The 21,534-nt window shown below is 39.6% G+C and overlaps 1 protein-coding gene across 1 annotated transcript; it reads right to left on the bottom strand.

The window, feature by feature from the left end:
- Positions 1 to 17,010: 17,010 nt before the first annotated feature.
- On the bottom strand, positions 17,011 to 17,480 carry LOC121029234 (40S ribosomal protein S23-like). Its single transcript, XM_040473145.1, has one exon. It carries the CDS (start codon positions 17,478 to 17,480, stop codon positions 17,049 to 17,051), a length of 432 nt encoding a protein of 143 aa, XP_040329079.1. The 3' UTR covers positions 17,011 to 17,048.
- Positions 17,481 to 21,534: the final 4,054 nt, after the last annotated feature.

Raw genomic sequence — 21,534 nt, 5'->3', positions numbered from 1 at the left:
ATGAGCTGTGTGCGAGCCTCATGCAATAGAGAATTAGAGATGATCACTCACATATGGGGTATGGCTTTATTGTCACAACCTTAGGCGACTTAATAGGCAAGAAATGGTTCAACTCTTCAAAAAGGACGAGAGATACAACTTTTGACCGATGTTCAATGTTTAACAGGACTTTGGACAATTATCCTGCACAAAGTCACTCAGTTAACTACCTGGAACACTATTTGTAATTAGTAAGCCTCAGAAGATCTATCAGGATGTTATTGAGGTTAAAGTTTCTGTGGGGGATTTAATGACTGTGGTTATGCTCTGTGGCAGCCTTTTGCGTATCTACCTTTATATTGATAGATCACCTGAGGAGCTTAAAACAAAACCCTGCCCCCACCTCCAGATATTCTGAATTCGTTGGTCTGAGGTGGAGTCTAGGCATCTGATTATTATTATTATTATTATTATTTTTAATAACATTGTGTGGCCTGAGGAGAGGTTTACTGTTCTGTGGCTTACAAATTTGCACAGGAACGGACTTCATGTGCTCTTATCAGGCCCCATCTCTTCTCCCAATTTTTCTATTTAACCAGAAACATAGAACACATTAGCCACACCCAGGTACCTGCCAGGGAATGGGGTCTTGAACTACTCAGTAGCCATCAGAAGTGAACTCAGAAAAACATTACTGAACATCTTGCCATAAAACCTTATTGAGTTTTACTTAGATACAGAAAAACAAAAGCAAAAACCAAAAACCAAACCCAAGTATTACTTACTATAAAGTGAATAATCATTAGTTCCTGCTGTTTTGAAAATTTTTTAAATTATTTATTTATTTATTTATTTATTTATTTATTTATTTTTGAGAGAGAGAGAGAGAGAGACAGACAGACAGACAGACAGACAGAACAAGAGCTGGGAAGGGTCAGAGAGAGAGGGAGACACAGAATCTGAAGCAGGCTCCAGGCTCTGAGCTGTCAGCACAGAGCCTGATATGGGGTTCAAACTCACAAAGCACGAAATCATGACCCGAGCTGAAGTCAGAAGCTTAACCGACTGAGCCACCCAAGTGCCCCTGGATGACAAGCTTTTAAAAGAAAGGACTTTGTCTATTATGTTCTAATCTTTTACCTCTTTTATGTCTCCTCAGAATAAAAATGTTGTCAGGAATCTGGTAGGTGTTTGATAAGTAAGTTAAAAAGGATGAATAAATTAGTGAATGAACAATTGATCCTTGTATCTCAGGTGACAGAATATTAATTGTATCTTCTTAGAATTGTAAATATCGTGGAAGATTTACTGAGAATTTTAAGTCCAACAATAAAAACAAGTATCCTAAGTTCTATTAAGAAAACCAGATAAATTCCGATAGTGACATCCTTTCTTAGGTATATTCAGGCCTTTGTCTTCTTCCTGCTGAGTATTCTGCATTCCATACTTTTAGCAAGTCCACAGCTGAGTGAGAAGCTGTATGCACGCTTAGCAGGAGAGGCGATGGATGGCAATTTATCAGTTTCTTTCTATATCAGGGCCTAAAACTTATGGCTCTCAGCACTTCCTAGTTGCCGGTGATTGATGGGTTTGTTTACTAATTCTCCTTTTGGTCTGGAGGGAGATACTGAATGGGGTTTCTGCCAGCACTCTGGAAGGTTTGGCTGAGTCCCAGAGCCAAGAGCTCTGCAGCCCAAGCTGTGTTTACGCCACAGAAGCCCTTGGGTTTTGGGGGATTTTAATCACTTTCCAAACAGATGCATTGCTGTTAGGATGGACAAGGTATTGAAACTTGCACTCTGCTCAGTAGAACCTAAATTGTTTTTGGTCATCGAAGTGTTCATTTTTTGCTTCCAACAAAGAAATTAAGTGGAACATAATTGTGTCTTTCAACTCCATTCCCATTTGCACGGTTACGTTTCTGACCAAAATGAAAGACGCTACTAAATTCTAACCTCAGATTATGAATAACACCTTTTTGGTTGAATAAGAGAGTTAAATGGAAGCATATATGTGAGATACCAGCACACTCTCTGTGCAAGCTTACACAAAGTAGTATGCTCTTTGCATCTTTGAGAAAGAAAACTATATGTGAGTGTGCATGAAGAATTATGTTTTACACATAATTACACAGGTAACACGTATTTACTTTTCATTATCTGACAAGGTCCATAGTGTGTTACCTAATTGCAAACATTGGCTTTCACACAAAAATAAAAGTTACTTTTAACTTCATAGAACTGTCCTATGAAGAGGGACAGCTCAATTCTCACCAGAATTTAAGCCAAAACTAATAAAATATTTTTTGGTGCCTTCTTGCGGCCAAGAAAACATCATATACACAATCTGATAATTGACTCGCATCGCTTTGTATGCAAGCCTCTCTCTTTCTCCCTTTTATCCTTCCTGTGCTATGTGTTGCCTTCTCTGCAAAGCCCGTAGAAACCAAATCTGGTATTTTTACTGTGTTGAAAGGATCCTGGTAAAAACAGGTTCTAAATAAACACGACAGGTGTTGAGAAAAGCAGCTGGATCTGGTTTAGAGGTCTAACAGATGGGAAAACATTAAACTGGAAATGGAGAGAACAAACCTTTGGTTCTCTCATACAGACACCATTGTGGTTGTGGGTCTGTGACCATTTCCAAGAGCCGCTAGCCACCAGCCTTCATCAAACTGTGACATTGAGTTCGAAGCGAAAACTGTCAAGAGAATGAAATTGGAGACAGATGTCCCTTAGAGGGATAGGAAGAGACAGCAGGAGGCTGTATCTATTGATTCAAAATTTTGGTTAGATTAATACACTGCTTTTTGGAATAAATCTTTGGTGAATAAAGACTCTTCATAAAAAATATTGCCGGCGCTATAGTAAGTAACAAATAGACATTTGATAACTTGTGTAAAACAATGCTGCTAGGTTTTCTACCTTTGTAACCTCTGATTCTTTAGACCATGTGAGTCAGGATCTAAACACTGAATACTGCCAACAATAACAAATTATTTCACTAGCTCTAGTCTTTGTAGACTCTCCCCTTACCCTAGTGTTTCTGGAAACATCCAAGGCATGTTTTTTTTGTTTGTTTGTTTTGTTTTTTCTAAACTCACCAATGCACCCCTTTTAGCTATAACAGGTCAACTGCCATTTCTTCTTCTGCTCTTAACTTCCTGAGGGGCCTGGTGCTGAGAACCTCAATTCTCAGCAAGTCCTGTCAGAGCTTTTCAATTGCTTCCACCATTTGCAGCGTATGTGTGAGTTCCTGTGTTGGGACTCTTTTGGCTGCAAGTGACAGGAGCCCAGGTTAATTGTACCTTGATTGGCTGATGAAATCCAATGACAGGATTGCAGTGATCTCAGGGGCGGGGGGAATTGGGGAAGGCCTCATCTCCTCTTTTGCCTCTGTTTTATTCTTATCTTTAGCTTCCTCTTCTCCAAGCCACATGTAGATAGTATCTAATCCTTGCGTTTCCTAATCCAGGCTCCCAAAAGTGAAGGTGAACTCTAGACTTTCTAGAATTTCCAGGCAGGGGCCTTGTTGGCTCAAGGTGGGTCCTGTGCTCTCCCCTGGATCCATCTGCTGTGGGGAAATACTATGATTGGCTGAGCTAGAGACAGCGTCCCACTCCTGAACCAATCAGTGGTGGTCAGCCAGCAAGCTGGCGTGGCTACATGGCTGCTAAGTGAAATGTGGTCAGCAGTCACATCTGTCTTCGTCACCACTGAATAGACCTTCTCATAAGCAGGCATTTCAAAAATTGCCGAAAGAATGGAGTGTGTGTGTGTGTGTGTGTGTGTGTGGTGTGGAGGGTTGGGGTGTAGAGAAAAAGGGTTTCTTACACATTTGTGTCACCGTCTTTTGTCGCCGATGCCTAGAGTGACAACACGGAACCAGATGGAAGGTATTCCACAGTTCTAACTTGGTGCTGATTTCTAAGTGCAAAATCTCAGGGAATCTCTTCTACGCTCTATGCTTCAGTGAGGTAAAGAGAATTCCTTTCCCATGGCTGCCGTGCTGCAGTCTGCTCACATCTGCTGAGGTCAGGCCGTGCTGGAGCTGGCCTTCGGTGTCAGTCACCGGCACCTGGGGAGTAATGGTAAATGGCAGATGCCGTGCAGGCCACCCGGGATCGTCTCCTGACACGGGGAGAGCCTTCTCCTGCTCACGGGCCAAAGTCTCTACAGCAGTGTGGGGGGTCTTATGTATTCCTTCAGCATCATCGGTGGGTTCCTCTCCGTGGGATTCAATTGTGAGTTCATTGCTGGAGGGCGATCTTCGACCCCATATCGTATTCTGCTGCTGAAAGTCCCCCTTTTCTTCTGAGATTATGGCATCTGGACTGTGTGAAGTTTGTGTTCCTGAGTAACCCTTCCTTTGGGATCAGTTATTTCCCACATGTTCCTGTGGGCTTCATCCAAGTAAATGCTGCGGTGAGTCTGCTCTGTCCTCTAGAGATGCTAGGCATGCTTCCATCTTTACACTGGAGTTTATCTTTATTTTTTAATGTTTATCTATTTCTGAGAGAGACAGAGAGAGAAAGAGAGAGCACATGCGAAGGAGGGGCAGAGAGAGAGAGGGGGAGACACAGAATCTGAAGAAAGCTCCAGGGTCTGAGCTGTCAGCACAGAGCTCCACACGGGTCTCGAACTCACAAACTGTGAGATCATGACCTGAGCCAAAGTCGGACGCCTAACCGACTGAGCCACCCAGGTGGCCCTAGACGTGCTTGAATCTTAAAGTGAACATAATTTAGGCTTGAGCTGGACCCCTGTGTGGGTGTCGCTGAATAGAGTTAGTCAGAATGCCGCAGCACACGACTTCCATTTGTCCATTTCAGACATCCCACACAGGAGAGTGAACAGGACCAACTTTAGGTGGAATTGGGAAAGCTGAAAAATGTGTCTTTCCAAGCTCCACCTTTCCTTTCTTGTGTTCGTTTATTTCCCTTCTGGATGATGATTGCTCTTTGCCTCAGAGGCACTGATCCACCTAGGTATTCATGTTTTTAACATTTTAAATGTTCGATACCACACTGTAGTATAAATTGTTTGCTGATACAATTGTGGGGGGGGGGGGGGGAGTTTCATTTAAGTGGCTCCAGCCAGTGGAGAGGGAGATGCTCTTTGGTGCATGGTTGAGCTGGTGGAGGCAGGTAGGACTGAAGTCAGCCTTAGCTGCTGTCCCTTTTCCTTTCCAAATGTTCCTTGTGTCCTTGGAGGGAATGAGTCAGGAGTAAGCCACACAGAGAACCCTAGAGGCTTGTTTTCAGAAGCTTCAAGGATGGAGGGGTAAGTGGTCATTGTCACCTGCTTCTTTGGGAGCTGGAGCTCACCCCAGAGATGCTGTCACCTGGGCCACCAGCCAGTGTGCTTACAGCTTCCCCTTCCTTTCTTCCCTGTATGGCAAAAATTTGGAAAACAAAAGATGAAAAAGTACAAACGTTTACCATTCTAATGAAAAAAAAAGTCAACATCTTTTGTATATAATAATTCGTTTGTTTCTTTTCCCAGCATAGTTTTATTTTTTAATTTATTTTTATTTTTATTTTATTTTTTATTTATTTTTGAGACAGGGAGAGACAGAGCATGAACAGGGGAGGGTCAGAGAGAGGGAGACACAGAATCTGAAACAGGCTCCAGGCTCTGAGCTGTCAGCACAGAGCCCGACACGGGCCTCGAACTCACGGACCGCGAGACCATGACCTGAGCCGAAGTCGGACGCTTAATGGACTGAGCCACCTAGGCACCTCTATTTTTTAATGTTTTTTAACGTTTATTTATTTTTGAGACAGACAGAGACAGAATGTGAGTGGATTAGGGGCTGAGAATCCAAAGCAGGCTCCAGGCTCTGATCTGTCAGCACAGAGCCAGACATGGGGCTCGAACCCACAAGCTGTGAGATCATGACCTGAGCCGAAGTCAGACACTCAACCGACTGAGCCACCCAGGCGCCCCTTTTCTCAGCATAGTTTTAAAAATATATACACAAATATGAAATAGTTTGATCGCTCGGAAGCAAACTTTTCTATCCCAGTTGTTTTACTTATCCTTTGATTTGCCTTTTATACATTTTTGCATGGTCTTCATAACCAGTTGGAATGTTTTTAACATAAATTAAGTTTAGTATTTAATTATATTTTCACCCCCTGATACAGAATGCTTCCTTATTTGATTTTACCTTCTGGTAATAAAGCTTCTAACAATGGAATCTGTTTTTGGAAAAATCGTCTTTAATAATAGATGCAATGCCGCAGTTTGGAGCTTAGAGCTTCCTTGATAACGGAATTGGGTCATAAGACTGAACCATTTTGCTGTTTGAGATAACCCCAAACGCCCATCCATCATAAAGTTCAGTTGGGTAGTTATGTAACCCAATGTAAGGGAAAGGGAGAGGAAACATGTTGTATTTCATTTACCATATATGGCCTTAATGATTTATAAATATAGAGAAAGGGAATTTGCTGCTTCTCAGGCTGGCCCAGGGGACATTTTGAGGCTTCTTTTCATCTCTCACTCTGTTTTGTTTCTATCTCCTCCAAAAATCTCAAAAAAAAACTTCAGATAATTTCTTTTTCCTCGATGATCTGGGTAAAAATGACAGCGTCTTACTCTTTCAGCACGCAGAAAGTAAATTCGAGAATTAAGCCACTTTCCCGAATTTTCAAGTGATCTTCCAATCCTGGCTCCCCAAACAAACAAAACCCCAGGCCACTTCCCTACTGGCTTAACTGTCTGACTATTCAGGTCAATGTGGATTATTTTGGCGCAGATTGTTTTGAAATCGCACTTCTGGTATATACCTCTATTTACCTAAGAGAGGAAAGTTTATGTATCATTGCAAATGTCTCAGTGATTACTTTAGAATTCTGCCTGCAGCAAAAGCTGGTTTTTCAAGTTTTCTGTTTGGAAAGAATGCCAGAAAACACCCCTGAATAATTACTGGAGTAATTCTGGAGTTCTGCTTGCTGTGGCTTTAGGTGTCACATTCATTAGCTCTGCCACACAAATGTCCATCCTCCAAAACTGGGATGAGCTGTAGGGATCAGCCACCTCCGGGTAGTCAGTGTCCTCAGAGAGCAAGGGACAGGCTATGGAGGGGAGGTGCCATTTGCTTCCTTTCTCTTTCAATGTGGACAAAACCCCCAGTGTATCGATTGCAAGTTTATTACATGTTATTTGTATCCATAAATAATTTTAAGGAGAATTTGTGCGAAGCAAGCTAATTTGAGAGACCAAGGATTTTGGCCCTGTGGCTTTGCATTTCTCTTCTTTGTCTTCATTCTACCTCCCAGATTTATTTCTAATTCTAATTTTGCCTTGTAGAGAAGGTTGAGTTGACGCGCGTGTTTTGAAGGACCTTTATAGTCCTAATGTTTTTTTTTTTTTAATTTTTTTAAATCTTTATTATTTTTGAGAGACAGAGAGAGACATGGCATGAGTGAAGGTGGGGGCAGAGAGAGAGGGAGACATAGAATCTGAAGCAGGCTTCAGGCTCCAAACTGTCAGCACAGAGCCTGACGTGGGGCTCGAACCCATGAACCTTGAGATCATGACCTGAGCTGAAGTTGGGTGCTTAACCAACTGAGTCACCCAGAGGCTCCCATAAGAGACTCTTAAATACAAATTGAGGGCTGCTGGAGGGGTTGTGGGTGGGGGGATGCCTAATGGGCCAGGGGCGTTAAGAAGGACACTTGCTGGGATGACACTGGGTGTTATACGTAGGGGATGAATCACTGAATTTTATTCCTGAAATCATTATTACACCATATGCTAACTTGGATGTAAATTTAAAAAAAGAGAGAAAGAGAGAGATAAGGTCAAGGGAGGTTTGGATTTCAAAATGGGCCCACTTGATGTATCTGGAGTGAACATTTCATTTTGTTGTATTTAAGTATTGAAATATGTAATACTGAGGTGGGTCAGTAGTCTCAGACTTTTTGGTCTCAGGGATGCTTTACACATTTAAATATCTGTGAGTCTTCCCAAAGGGTTTTCTTGATTTTTTAAAATTTGATGTTTGTTTATTTTGAGAGAGAGAGACACAGAGTGTGAGCAGGGGAGGGGCAGAGAGAGAGAGAGAGGGAGACACAGGATCCAAAGCAGGCTCCAGGCTCTGAGCTGTCCGCACAGAGCCTCACACAGGGCTCGAACTCATAAGCTGTGAGATCATGACCTGAGTCGAACTCAGATGCTCATCCGACTAAGCCACCCAGGTGCCCCATCAAAGAATTTTCACTTATATGGTTTATATTTATTAATATTTACCATTTTAGAAATAGAAACTGAGAAATTAGAAAAATATTAATTAAAAATTTTAAAATAATAAACCAAGTGCCTGTTAATGTAAATAACATTTTTAGTGAAAATACTAATCTTTTCTAAGGTAAAAAATTAATGAGAAGAATGACATTGTTTTACATTTGTGAAATTCTTATACTTAGTACAAGATAGCTGAATTTTCATATCTGCTGCTGAATTCAATCTGTTGCATTATGTTACTTTGGTTGAAATATTTACAGATATATAATTTGAAAAGGGTAATTTAGTAGCCATAAAAAGGTCATTATGAGTAATCTTTTAAAAAATTATTTATTTATTTATTTTTTAATTCACATCCATGTTAGTATATAGTGCAACAATGATTTCAGGGGTAGATTCTTTAATATCCTTTACCCATGTAGCCCATGCCCTCTCCCACAACCCCTCCAGTAACCCTCAGTTTGTTCTCCATATTTATGAGTCTCTTCTGTTTTGTCCCCCTCCCTGTTTTGATATTATTTTTGTTTCCCTTCCCTTATATTCATCTGTTTTGTCTCTTAAAGTCCTCATATGAGTGAAGTCATATGATATTTGTCTTTCTCTGACTAATTTCGCTTAGCATAATACCCTCCAGTTCCATCCATGTAGTTGCAAATGGCAAGATTTCATTCTTTTTGATTGCCGAGTGATACTCCATTGTATATATATATACCACTTCTTCTTTATCCATTCGTCTATCAGTGGACATTTGGGCTCTTTCCATACTTTGGCTATTGTCGATAGTGCTGCTATAAACATGGGGGTGCATGTGCCCCTTCGAAACAGCACACCTGTATCCCTTGGATAAATGCCTAGTAGTGCAATTGCTGGGTCATAGGGTAGTTCTATTTTTTAATTTTTTGAAGAACCTCCATACTGTTTTCCAGAGTGGCTGTACCAGTTTGCATTCCCACCAGCAGTGCAAAAGAGATCCTCTCTCTCCGCATCCTCGCCAACATCTGTTGTTGCCTGAATTGTTAATGTTAGCCATTCTGATGGTTGTGAGGTGGTATCTCATTGTGGTTTTGATTTGTATTTCCTTGATGATGAGTGATGTTGAGCATTTTTTCATGTGTCAGTTGGCCATCTGGATGTCTTCTTTGGAGAAGTGTCTATTCATGTCTTTTGCCTATTTCTTCACTGGGTTATTTGTGGTTTTGGGTGTTGAGTTTGATAAGTTCTTTATAGATTTTGGATACTAACCCTTTATCTGATATGGCGTTTGCAAATGTCTTCTCCCATTCTGTCAGTTGCCTTTCAGTTTTGCTGATTGTTTCCTTCACTGTGCAGAAGCTTTTTATCTTGATGAGGTCCCAATAGTTCATTTTTGCTTTTGTTTCCCTTGCCTCTGGAGATGTGTTGAGTAAGAAGTTGCTGTGGCCCAGGTCAAAGAGGTCGTTACCTGTTTTCTCCTCTAGGATTTTGATGGCTTCCTGTCTTACATTGAGGTCTTTCATCCATTTTGAGTTTATTTTTGGGTATGGTGTAAGAAAGTGGTCCAGGTTCATTTTTCTGCACGTCGCTGTCCGGTTTTCCCAGCACCACTTGCTGAAGAGACTGCCTTTATTCCATTGGATATTCTTTCCTGCTTTGTCAAAAGTTAGTTGGCCATACATTTGTGGGTCTATTTCTGGGTTCTCTATTCTGTTCCATTGATCTGAGTGTCTGTTTTTGTGCCAATACCATACTGTCTCTATGATTACAGCTTTGTAATACAGCTTGACGTCCAGGATTGTGAGGTCTCCAGCTTCAGTTTTCTTTTTCAAGATTGTTTTGGCTATTTGGGGTCTTTTCTGGTTCCATACAAATTTTAGGATTGTTTTTTCTTCTAGCTCTGTGAAGAATGCTGGTGTTATTTTGATAAGGATTCATTGAATTGTAGATTGCTTTGGGTAGTATTGACATTTTAACAATGTTAGTTCTTCCTGTCCAGGAGCATGGAATCTTTTTCCATTTTTTGTGTCTTCTTCAATTTCTTTCATAAGCTTTCTATAGTTTTTTAGTGTATAGATTTTTCACCTCTTTGGTTAGGTTTATTCCTAGGTATTTTATGGTTTTTGGTGCAATTGTAAATGGGATCAATTCCTTGATTTCCCTTTCTGTTTCTTCATTATTGGTGTGTAGAAATGCAACCAATTTCTGTGCATTGATTTTATATCCTTCAACTTTGCTGAATTCATGGATCGGTTCTAGCAGTTTTTTTGGTGCAACCTTTTGGGTTTTCCATATAGAGTATCTTGTTATCTTTGAAGAGTGAAAGTTTTAATTCCTCCTGGATGATTTGGAATGAGTAATCTTTTTTGATATTACCTCCGAACTAGGGAAGGGTTAGTTTTTTAAAGGTGCAATGTGAAATCTGAAGCCATGTCTTCGAGCTATCTGTGTACTGTTACATTCAAATCTTTTTGTGACTTAGTTTTGTAACATCATGCATTGGAAATTTGGAAAATACTGGTTTACTGAGTTATGCATAGTTTCTAAACGTTAACACATTTTGTTATACAATATGATGAAACCACATTCATTTATATCACCACAGATCCTATCAGAAAAGCCTGTATTACAAAGTTGTCAACCTCAATGTTGGGTATGAGGTTTTCAAACTTGTAATTTTTGTTGAAAGCTCAAATTTGGTCATTGGCCACAAACACTACCTGTTGTTTTCCTTAAAGTAACAGGCTTTCGTTGTTCATTTTGGAGAAAATATCTGCCAAATAAGCAAGTTGAATAACCCTAATCAAGACTGTCGGTGGAATCTTTCAGACAAAATGATGTTCCATGAAAAGAACAATTTTCACAACTCAAATGGTATGGTACATGTGTTTTTCCTCAAGACCAACATTATACTTTGATATGCACCAAAAGAGCTTTAAAAGTTGCTGAAAGAATAGATGTTAAAAGTTCTCATCGTGAGAAAAAAAATTGAAATCGTTGTGTGTTGATGATGTCAAGACTCATTGTGATCATCTCACTATTTATGCAAAGTATTCATGTTGTGCACCTGAAAGTATTATAATGTTTTATGTCAATTATATTTTAATAAAAATTAAAAAAAAACTTTAAATGAAGAAGTGGTATGTGTGTATGTACCTTTTTTTTTTTTTCACACAATTATAAACACATGTACTTATGGCTTACATTTTAATATAATGAACATTTCTACTGCTTTGTAAAGAACATCAGTAAGTGAAACTGCTATTCAGGGAGCACCTGGGTGGCTAAGTCAGTTAAGCGCTGACTCTTGATTTTGGCTCAGGTCATGATCTCACAGTTCGTGGGTTCAAGAGTGGCAGTGTGGATGGAGCCTGCTTGGGATTCTCTCTCCTTCCCTCTCTGTCCCTCCCCATGCTTGTGCTCTCTTTCTTTCTCTTTCAAAAATAAATAAAGTAAGAAACGCTTGCTCTTCAAATGTTCATCATTAGTATTATTTTATTGTCTTTTTTGAAGTACAGTTGACTAACAATGTTACGTTAGTTTCAGGTGTCCAACATAGTGATTCAGCTTCTTTATACATTATGCTATCTATGTTCATCACAAGTGTAGCTGCCATCTGTCACCATATAACACTATTCCAATACCATTGACCATATTCCCTATGCAGTACCTTTTATTCCTGTGATTTATTCATTCCATAACTGGAGGCCTGTATCTTTCTCTCTCCTTCAGCCATTTTGCTCATCCCTCCAACCCCCTTTCCTCTGGCAACCACCGTTTGTTCTATGTATTTATAGGTCCGATTGTGCTATTTGTTTGTTTTGTTTTGATTCTACATATGAGTGAAATTATATGGTATTTGTTTTTCTCTAACTTATTTCACTTACCGTTATACCCTGTATGTCTATCCATGTTGTTGCAAATGGCAAGATCTCACTCTTTTATGGCTGAATGATACATATCACATATCTTTTACCCATTCATTTATTGATGGACACTTGGGTTGCTTCCATAGCTTGGCTATTGTAAATAATGCTGCAGCAAGCGTAAGGGTGCACATATCTTTTTGAATTAGTCTTTATTCATCTTTACTGTTTTTATTGAACATGCACTATAAGCACATTGGGTACCATTGCCTTGAGTTGTGCTTACGCACTAGCCATTTCTCCCACTATTGCTTTGTAATATCAGTGCAAATGCCAACACTCTGCAAAAGTCCCTAACATCATAGCATTGTTACGTAGATGGTTCTGACTTTCTGACTTCATAGACTTCCTGAAAGTTGCTCATGGATCACCAGGGGTCCGTGTACTACTCTTTTAGAACCACTGATCTAGATCCTCAACTGGTCCTTTCTTTTTTTTTTTTTTTGGTCTACATTTTTGGCATTTTTATAGAAGCAGACCCAGTGAAAAAATTCTAGGACATGAAATTTTAATGCTTTTATAGATTACAGGTTTTAGCCTAAAAGAAACAGTGATGTTTCCCCCTGTACAAAAAGAATTTCCAGAGGCCAAAAGCACACAGTTCTCAAATTTATCTTAGAATATGGGGATGAAAAACGATTCAAGCCTTCTAGTATTTACTCATCCAACAAATATCTTTAAATGTTTACCATTATAAAGTTACATAGAAATGAGAAATAGAAAATTTATAAGTTGTAGATATATATTCATATACTTTTATTAAAATGTTTTTAAAAATTAATTTAAAATCATTTTTTTTCTGTGTATGCTCCATACAGTAAATTTCATTTATTTATTTAAGTGAATATCTACTTTGGTTAGAAGAATCCTGGTATCAAATCAATTCTGTAATTAATGCCAGTCACTACAAAGTAAAAATGACACCTGAAATTTAGAGTCTTTGCTATGCAAAGTTCTCTTTCCTGTTTTTCCTCTTCCTTGCCTGCACCATCCCTCTGCCCCCCCCTTTCCTTCTTTCCTTCCTTCCTTCCTTCCTCCCCCCCTCTCTCTTTCCCTTTATTTTTTTCTTGCCTTCCATTAGTGGAGAAAACTTTGGTTTTAAAAAATTACCCCTAGTGAACTACTTTCAATCTGATAAAGGTTTTTTTTTTTTTTGTCTGTTGTTTTTATTTTTATTTTTGTTTTTTAATTAAAAAAAATTGTAATCTTTCCTTTTAAAGGTTTATTTATTTTCGGGAAAGTACAAGGGGGGAGGGGCAAAGAGAGGAGGACAGAGGATCTGAAGCTGCACTGACAAGGTGACAACAGTGAGCCGGGTGTGGGGGCTCGAACTCACAAACTGAACCGTGAGTCGTGACCTGAGCTGAAGTCGGACGCTCAACTGACTGAGCCACCCAGGTACCCCTTATTCTTTTTATTTTTTAAAGAAAGAGTCTATTTTTGCTAAAATGTATCCCTTGGAATGGATCTGAAATAATTTTTACATATCACTTCTATCTTCCTTTTTATTTTTATTTTCCATCTGCAAGTACCTCTGTGAATTCCTTTCCACATTCATGAGGTTATCCTTAGAGTTCTTCTATGTAGCAGTTCTAGCACCAATATGCAGGTCAGAGGCTGGGTTCTGATAGTCTAAGGGCTGTGTAGCAGTTAAGAGCTCTGGAGTCAAGGGGTCTTATATTCTAATTGTGTATCTAATGACCTTGGTGAAGTTACTTAACCTCAAAAGCATTGGTTTCTTTATCTATAAAAAGGGACTATTATTAGTACCTACTATTATTAGAGGTTTAATGAAGATAATATAAAGCAGTGACTGGCATATAGTTAACATTTAATGTATGTTATTATTACTTCTGAGTCTCAGTGTTCTCAGAATTCATGTTAGATGGTATATAAATTAATTCCTTTCGGTATGGTTGACTTTTGTGCTAATAAAATTTCTGGAAACTATCGGCTACTGTTCAAAAAGAAAATCTATTAGTATAAGGCGGATCACAAATCGACATATACCCTGTACACAGATGTCAAAAGAAAATGAAGTTTATGTTCTCTCTGACTTATTTAATCTTTCTTGTAAGTACCTAATCTATACTGAGTAGGAAATGGAACAATTTATTCTAATCCAATAATTTTAGTTTAATCCATTAGTTTAAGTCTTTACGCAACCTGGAATTTTTTTTTGGTCTAAATTTTGGTATTTTGGTTTCCTTCTTTTCAACCTGCTTTTCTCCCACATGGTGTCTGGGACTATTGGAGAGGGGTATCCTGTGGTGAAGGGAAAGAGACAGTCTTTAAGATTTATTTCCAAGGCTATATACTGACTTCCAGTCCCTGTTGTTTATCTATGACCACTCTCGCCCTGTTATCTTTAGAGATTGAGGTTTCTGCCTACTCTACAAATCAACATGAGGGCCAAGTAGCTCTTTGGTTATTGGCCATAAGCTCTCCGTGACCTCCATTCAATCCTGGAACAATTGGCCATGGCCATGCTGATTCCCAAGGGACCCAAAGGAGCTGACTTTTGTGCGCCACTTTGTCATCAGGTGGGAACATCTAAGGACAACTCAGCTAAGATCCTTTTACTGCATGATCTCACTGTGCTACAACTTTTACTCCGAAGCCATTCCTTCCCTCCTGTGAAGTAGGGCTCAAGTCTTTGTGATTTAGGCATTCTCTTAAATCAAATATGCCTCCCCTGTCTGGAGCTTTGCTTCTGAGATAGGAGAGCAGGACACACACGTCTCACCTACTTTTGCTTGCTTTTCCTCACCCAGGGTAGAAGGATGGGCTTTCTACCTCCTTTACGTCATTTCCCTGGATTTTGTGATCAGGGACACCTGCCCCACCTCTCCATATGCTTCAAGTGGTGCTTTGTGATTTAGACATCTTTCCTGACAGTCTGCTTTTCAAGTCCAGTCTTTCCCTTCTAGAGGTCAAGAAAGTCAGCTCTGAGATTCAAAGCTGATCAATAGTGTCTTTGTTTGAGGCTCTTTCCTCTCCTAGAGCAATAACTCAAGGCTCAAATTGGTGAAAAAAAGCTGAAAGCACTTAAAGGGGACATGAAGAACATTGTTTCAATATTTACAAAATAATGTCCATTGTTATGGTAATTTACCAAATGTTCCTCCAACTACAAGACCCATACTTTTTCCCCTGCTTGGCAGTGGACAAACTTGTGGTCTTTCAGGGCAAGACAAAAGAAAATCAGAAATGAGAGGATTAAAGGGATTTGAAGTAGCTGGAATTTAGACACAAGGAGTGAGGAAGGAGAGAGACGTACTTAAGATTCTCTGAGCTCACTGGTGCCAAGCGTTACTGCTTGTAGAAATGGAAGTATTCCGGAACATTTTCTGATATTGCTTCAAGACTTAAATATCTCCATTTTAAAGGATTATTAGTGAAATGACTACTCGCAGTCCAACACATATAGGTCTCACCCAGTGGTATATCCAGAATAATTAGGGTATAATTGAAAATATTGCCAGGGAGAATTTCTTCAAAGTTTCAGCATTTGCCTTGAGACCACCCTAAATGAATTAGGATGCTGGAGTCAGCCTGTCTGGAGATCAGTCCCAGACCACACTCAAGTGGCACATGAAAAGTTCTGTTTTCCGAACTATAAAATGAGGATTATAATAGCATTTGTTGAGTGTTTTTGTATGCTGGATACATGCACGTTAACTCATGTAATCAGGAAATAACCTCAGGATGCATTATTTAGAATCTCTGTTTACAGATGACAAAGCTGAGTCTCTGAGAGATTAAACTACTTGTTCACCATCATATAGTTAGCTAGAGGTGAAGGTGGGATTAGAGTCCAGGCAGTGTGACTCACGACCTGAATAGTGACAGCTAACACTTTTGGACATACTCTGTGCCAGGCGCTAATCTAAGAACTCCTTATCCTATGAGATAGGAGCTGTTTTTATCCCATTTTACCGATTAGAAAACTGAGCACAGACAGGTTAAGTATTTTGCGCAAGCTGACATACTGATTAAGTATGGATTCAGATCCACCCAGTCTGGCTTCAGCTTGTGCTATCAATCTTCATGCAACACAGGAAGATGTCAAAGGGTTTTTGTGGGCAATAACTGAGAAAATCCGCGTGAAATGCCTGGCATAGAGGAAATGCTCAGTAAAAATGAACTAATTATTATTAACCAGGAGTTCCTATAAATTGGCAAGGGTGATTGAGATCATTGAAGCACGGAGTGTTCTGTGCAGGTAAACCTTTTGTTGTGCGTGCTATTCTCGTAATTGTCCTCATGATTTGGGTTTATAAAATTTCATTCATTAATTCATGAGTTCATTCAATCAGCCAATCTTGCCTCATATGTCACTTTTAGTATGCCAACGCTGTGCCAAGTGCTTTGGTAAGTGACGTGGAGAGACCTTTTTGGGAAAAGGCTCATGGATTCATTTCTCAGGCTAAGTTTTTGCCCTGGTCTTGTAACAGTTTCCCACTCCTGAGATGTTTTATCTCTTAATCTGGAAACTGTGTGCTAAAACTTTATAGCTTTTCACCTAATGTCTGGCTCACTTTTATTTCCTTGAGTATTTTTATTTTTAAATTTAATTTGGGAGGGAGGCAAACCATAAGAGACTCTTAAATACAGAGAACAAGCTGAGGGTTGATGCAGGGGGTGGGGGAGAGGGGGAAATGGAGGCTGGGCATTGAGGAGGGCACTTGTTGGGATGAGCACCGCGTGTTGTGTGTGAGTGATGAACTACGGGAATCTACCGCAAAAACCAAGAGCACTCTTTACACACTGTATGTTAGCCAATTTGCCAATAAATTATGTTTTTAAAAAAGAGCTAACAAACATATTATTTACTTTAAAAAAAAAACAAAAACAATGTATTTTTTATTTTTTTAGCATTTGAAAATTTATTATTGTCATTTTTCACCATCAAAACTTATGATCTTGGTCTTTCCTTCTTGCCCTTGTATAAAGTCACAAGAGAGACCCTGGCTGTTCTGACAATGTTAGAGCCAAATCCAGGAATGTCACTGATCGCATGACCTTTGTGACCAAATCCAACAACAGGAACATCATCATTTTCCTCCGTAAAATTCAAACAACTATCATTGGGCACAAAGGCTGTGATTTTTTGGCCATTCTCAACCAGCTGGACCCTGTCACACTTCCTGATGGCAGAATTTGGCTGTTTGGCTTCAGCCCCTATTTTTTCCAGCACAATTTCCTTTGCGTGGGAAGCACCTCCAAAAGCATTGGCCTTCAGGGCTGTGCCCAGATGGGCTTCCCTGTACTGTTTACCATGCCGCTTCTGATCTCCTAGGTGGCTACGGCACTTCCTGGCAGTATGGAGACCGAGATACTTGCCCATCTGGCGGGTTCCAGGGGCCTGAGCCAAAGAGAGAAACAGCGCAGGAAGGAGCCACCTATTTCCTTAAAAGTTTTGAAAACAGGGCTTTTGTTCTGAATGCCATTTTGCTTCTGCTAAGGGGAAGGAGAGAATATGCATAAGCTAAAAAGCACTGGTCTCAGAATCAGAACACAAGTTCAAAGCCAGTTCTCTTGGCTCTTTGACCACTAGCAAGTTGCTTAACTGCGTTAAACCTCAGTTCCCTCCTTTGAAGGGAGATAGCAATTTCTACCCCATAAGACTGCTGGGTGATTGAACGAAGCAGCCAAAGGCAAAACCTCCAAAACGGCACTTGCTCCTGTAAGGCACCCTGCTTGCCTTATGTATTTCTTTTCTTTTCTTTCTTCCTTCCTTTCTTTCTTTATTTTCATATATATATATATATATATATATATATATATATATATTCTATATAAATTCTCTTATGGTTTGTTTCCCTCTCTGTTTTTTTATATTATTTTTGCTCCCCTTCCCCTATGTTTGTCTGTTTTCTTTCTTTCTTTCTTTCTTTCTTTCTTTCTTTCTTTCTTTTTTTTATGCTTATTTTTGAGACAGAGAGAAACAGAGCATGAACAGCAAGAGGGGCAGAGAGCGAGGGAGGCACAGAATCTGAAGCAGGCTCCAGGCTCTGAGCTGTCAGCAAGGAGCCCATTGTGGGGCTTGAACTCATGGACCATGACATCATGACCTAAGCTGAAGTCGGACGCTCAACCGACTGAGCCACCCAGGCGCTCCAATCTGTTTTATTTCTTAAATTCCACATATGAGTGAAATCATATGATATTTGTCTTTCTCTGACTGGCTTTTTTTGCTTAGTATAATACACTCCAATTCCATCCACGTTGTTGCAAATGGCAAGATTTCATTCTTTTTGATTACCGAGGAATATTCCATTGTATATCTATACCACATCTTCTTTATCCATTCGTCGGCTGATGGACATTTGGGCTCTTTCTCTACTTTGGCTATTGTCAATAGTGATGCTATAAACATTGGGGTGCATGTGCTCCTTCGAATCAGCACTTCTGTACCCTTTGGATAAATACCTAGTAGTGCAATTGCTGGGTTGTAGGGTAGTTCTATTTTTAATTTTTTGAGGAAACTCCATACCGTTTTCCAGAGTGGCTGTACCAGTTTGCATTCCCACCAGCAGTGCAAAAGAGTTCTCCTTTCTCTGCACCCTCGCCAATGTCTGTCTGTTGTTCCTGAATCATTAATGTTAGCCATTCTGACAAGTGTGAAGTGGTATCTCATTGTGGTTTTGATTTGTATTTCCCTGATGATGTGTGATGTTGAGCATTTTTTTCATATGTCTGTTAGCCATGTATATGTCTTTTTTGGAAAAGAGTCTGTTCATGTCTATTGCCCATTTCTTCACTGGATTATATGTTGCCTATTTTCTCCTTTAGGATTTTGATGGCTTCCTGTCTTATGTTTAGGTCTTTCATCTGTTTTGAGCTTATTTTGTATGTTGTGTAAGAAAGCTATCCAGGTTCATTCTTCTGCATGTTGCTGTCCAGTTTTCCCAACACCATTTGCTGAAGAGACGGTCTTTTCTCCATTGGCTACTTTTTCCTGCTTTGTCAAAGATCAGGTGGTCATATGTTTGTGGGTCCATTTCTGGGTCCTCGATTCTGATCCATTGATCTGAGTGTCTGTTTTTGTGCCAGTACCAAACTGTTTTGATGATGACAGCTTTGTAAAATATTTTGAAGTTTGAGACTGTGATGCCTCCAGTTTTGGTTTTCTTTTTCAGGATTGCTTTGGCCATCTGGGATCTTTTCTGGTTCCACACAAATTTTAGGATTATTTTTTCTAACTCTGTGAAGAACGCTGGTGCTATTTTGATAGGGATTTCTTAGAGTTTGAGAGGATCTTAAAAGCCAAAGGGAGTCCAGTGCCTGCTACAGGCATTCCATTCACAGCCTCTATGCTAAGCAGTACCCCAGCCTGTCCTCCTAGAGAGAAAAGGCTCATGTGTTTGAAAAGCATTCTCAGGCAGGTCCAGTGGCTACATGGTGCTCTGTTGGTCCAAAGGAGATGTCCTTTCATAAAAGCTACCATTCTCAGAAAGATCACATAATTGTTCTTATTTTTTGTATGAAAGTCCTTCAAATATTCAAAGATAGTCCTTTCTTCAAATTAAACAACTTTTCTCTTAATCTCTAGGGGTTGCCAATGTTTCCCTCAGAATGCAGAGCACAGAACAGACATGATTACCAAGTACTTTTTCCGGCAAATTTTTGTTAAGTCAGATCAGTCCCCTACTGCCATGAGGAATTTTTTTTTTTTTAACCTAAAAGAAGATTTTATTAATACCTGAATCAGGATTTAAACTGAGACCTGTATGGTTTCAAAGATATGCTTTTCCTAGCACTGTATTATTCAGTTATAACCTACATTCCAGGCACAAAAACTCTGATTTTCTCCAAATACCCAGTGTCCATCATAATTCTCCACAAACTGTCACTTCTGCCTGCAACACGTTTATTCATTTTTGTCCTGGTAAATTTTAACTCAGTTGTCTATATGCAGGACTCTACCTTTTGCTCCCTAGGCCCTACCCTGTCACCCAACAGACAGTTCTTACTTCATGAGCCCATATGATAGACCTCACACACATCTATAGAGGAGAAAGTGGAGACAACAGTCCAGGTTGTTGTCATTTTTAAGTTTGCTCAATTTTCCTTGAAATAGTTCAAAAGAATTTTTTTAATGTTTATTTATTTTTGACAGAGAGAGAGAGAGAGAGAGAGAGAGCATGAGCAGGGGAGGGGCAGAGAGAGAGGGAGGCACAGAATCCAAAGCAGGCTCCAGGCTCTGAGCTGTCAGTATAGAGCCTGATGTGGGGCTCAAACTCACAGAGTGTGAGCTCATGACCTGAGCCGAAGTCAGACGCTCAACCTACTGAGCCACCCAGGAGCCCCTCAATTTTACTTAAAATAGTTTAAACTCACAGAGGACTAACCATGTCAGCAATGCCTTTGAATCAAAGATAGTTGGATAAAATATTTTTGCAGAATTTATTCATTTGAAATGGAGTTGGATAGGGCACATGGGAGGCTCAGACGGTTATAAGCACCTGACTTTGGCTCAGGTAATGATCTTAAAGTCATGGGTTTGAGCCCTGCTTCCGGCTCTGTGCTGACAGCTCAGAGCCTGGAGCCTGCTTCAGATTCTGTGTCTCCCTCTTTCTCTACCCCTCCCCGACTCATGCTCTGTCTCTCTCTTTCTCTCTCTCAAAAGTAAATAAACATAAAAAAAAAAATAAATGGAGTTGGGGGGCACCTGAGTGGCTCAGTCAATTAAGTGTTCAACTCTCGATTTCGGCTCAGGTGGATGATCTCACAGTTTGTGAGATCAAACCTTGCCTCAGGCTCTGCACTGACAGTGTGGAGCCAGTTTGGGATTCTCTCTCTTCCTCTCTCTCTGCCCCTCCCCTGCTCATGTGTGCTCTCTGTGTCTCTCTCAAAAATAAATCAATAAACAAAATAAAGAGAAATTTAAAAAAATGGAGTTGGAAATATTTCAGGAACAGGTAGTCAGAGGTCTTTAAGTATTCTTTTTCCTACTCAGGAAATCCTATAAATCTCCCCAAATATTCCATTTTCTAAAGGTTTTCAGTAGTATTCAAGTTTATTTTTTAAATAATAGAAACAAAAATACGTTACCTTTGGTGTTAGATGCTTCTGGACATTTTTAAGCAAGAAAACATTTTAGAAGTTTTTTCGTTTTTAAAAACATTAAGTACTTGCTTTCCATTAAGGCATATTTTATTATATACATTCTTATTGTATATTAATCACAGAAATGAGTATTTTACTTAATGTTATCAGACACACTAACATTTCTGCTGAGAATTTCTCTGAGGATTTTCTCATTTCTGAGTTTTGAGGACGGTAAGACTGCATGATACCTAATGACCAAGAGGATTAATTTATATTATATTTAGAAACATAACTGCCCACATGTTACTACAACCAAGTGCTAGCCAACAGTTTTAGCTTTTGCAAAA

This window comes from Herpailurus yagouaroundi, unplaced genomic scaffold (assembly GCF_014898765.1).
Source record: "Herpailurus yagouaroundi ecotype Mexico unplaced genomic scaffold, PumYag 28, whole genome shotgun sequence".
NCBI lineage: Eukaryota > Metazoa > Chordata > Mammalia > Carnivora > Felidae > Herpailurus > Herpailurus yagouaroundi.
Note: the sequence above shows the minus strand (reverse complement) of the source record. Positions and strands in the feature narration are given on the sequence as shown.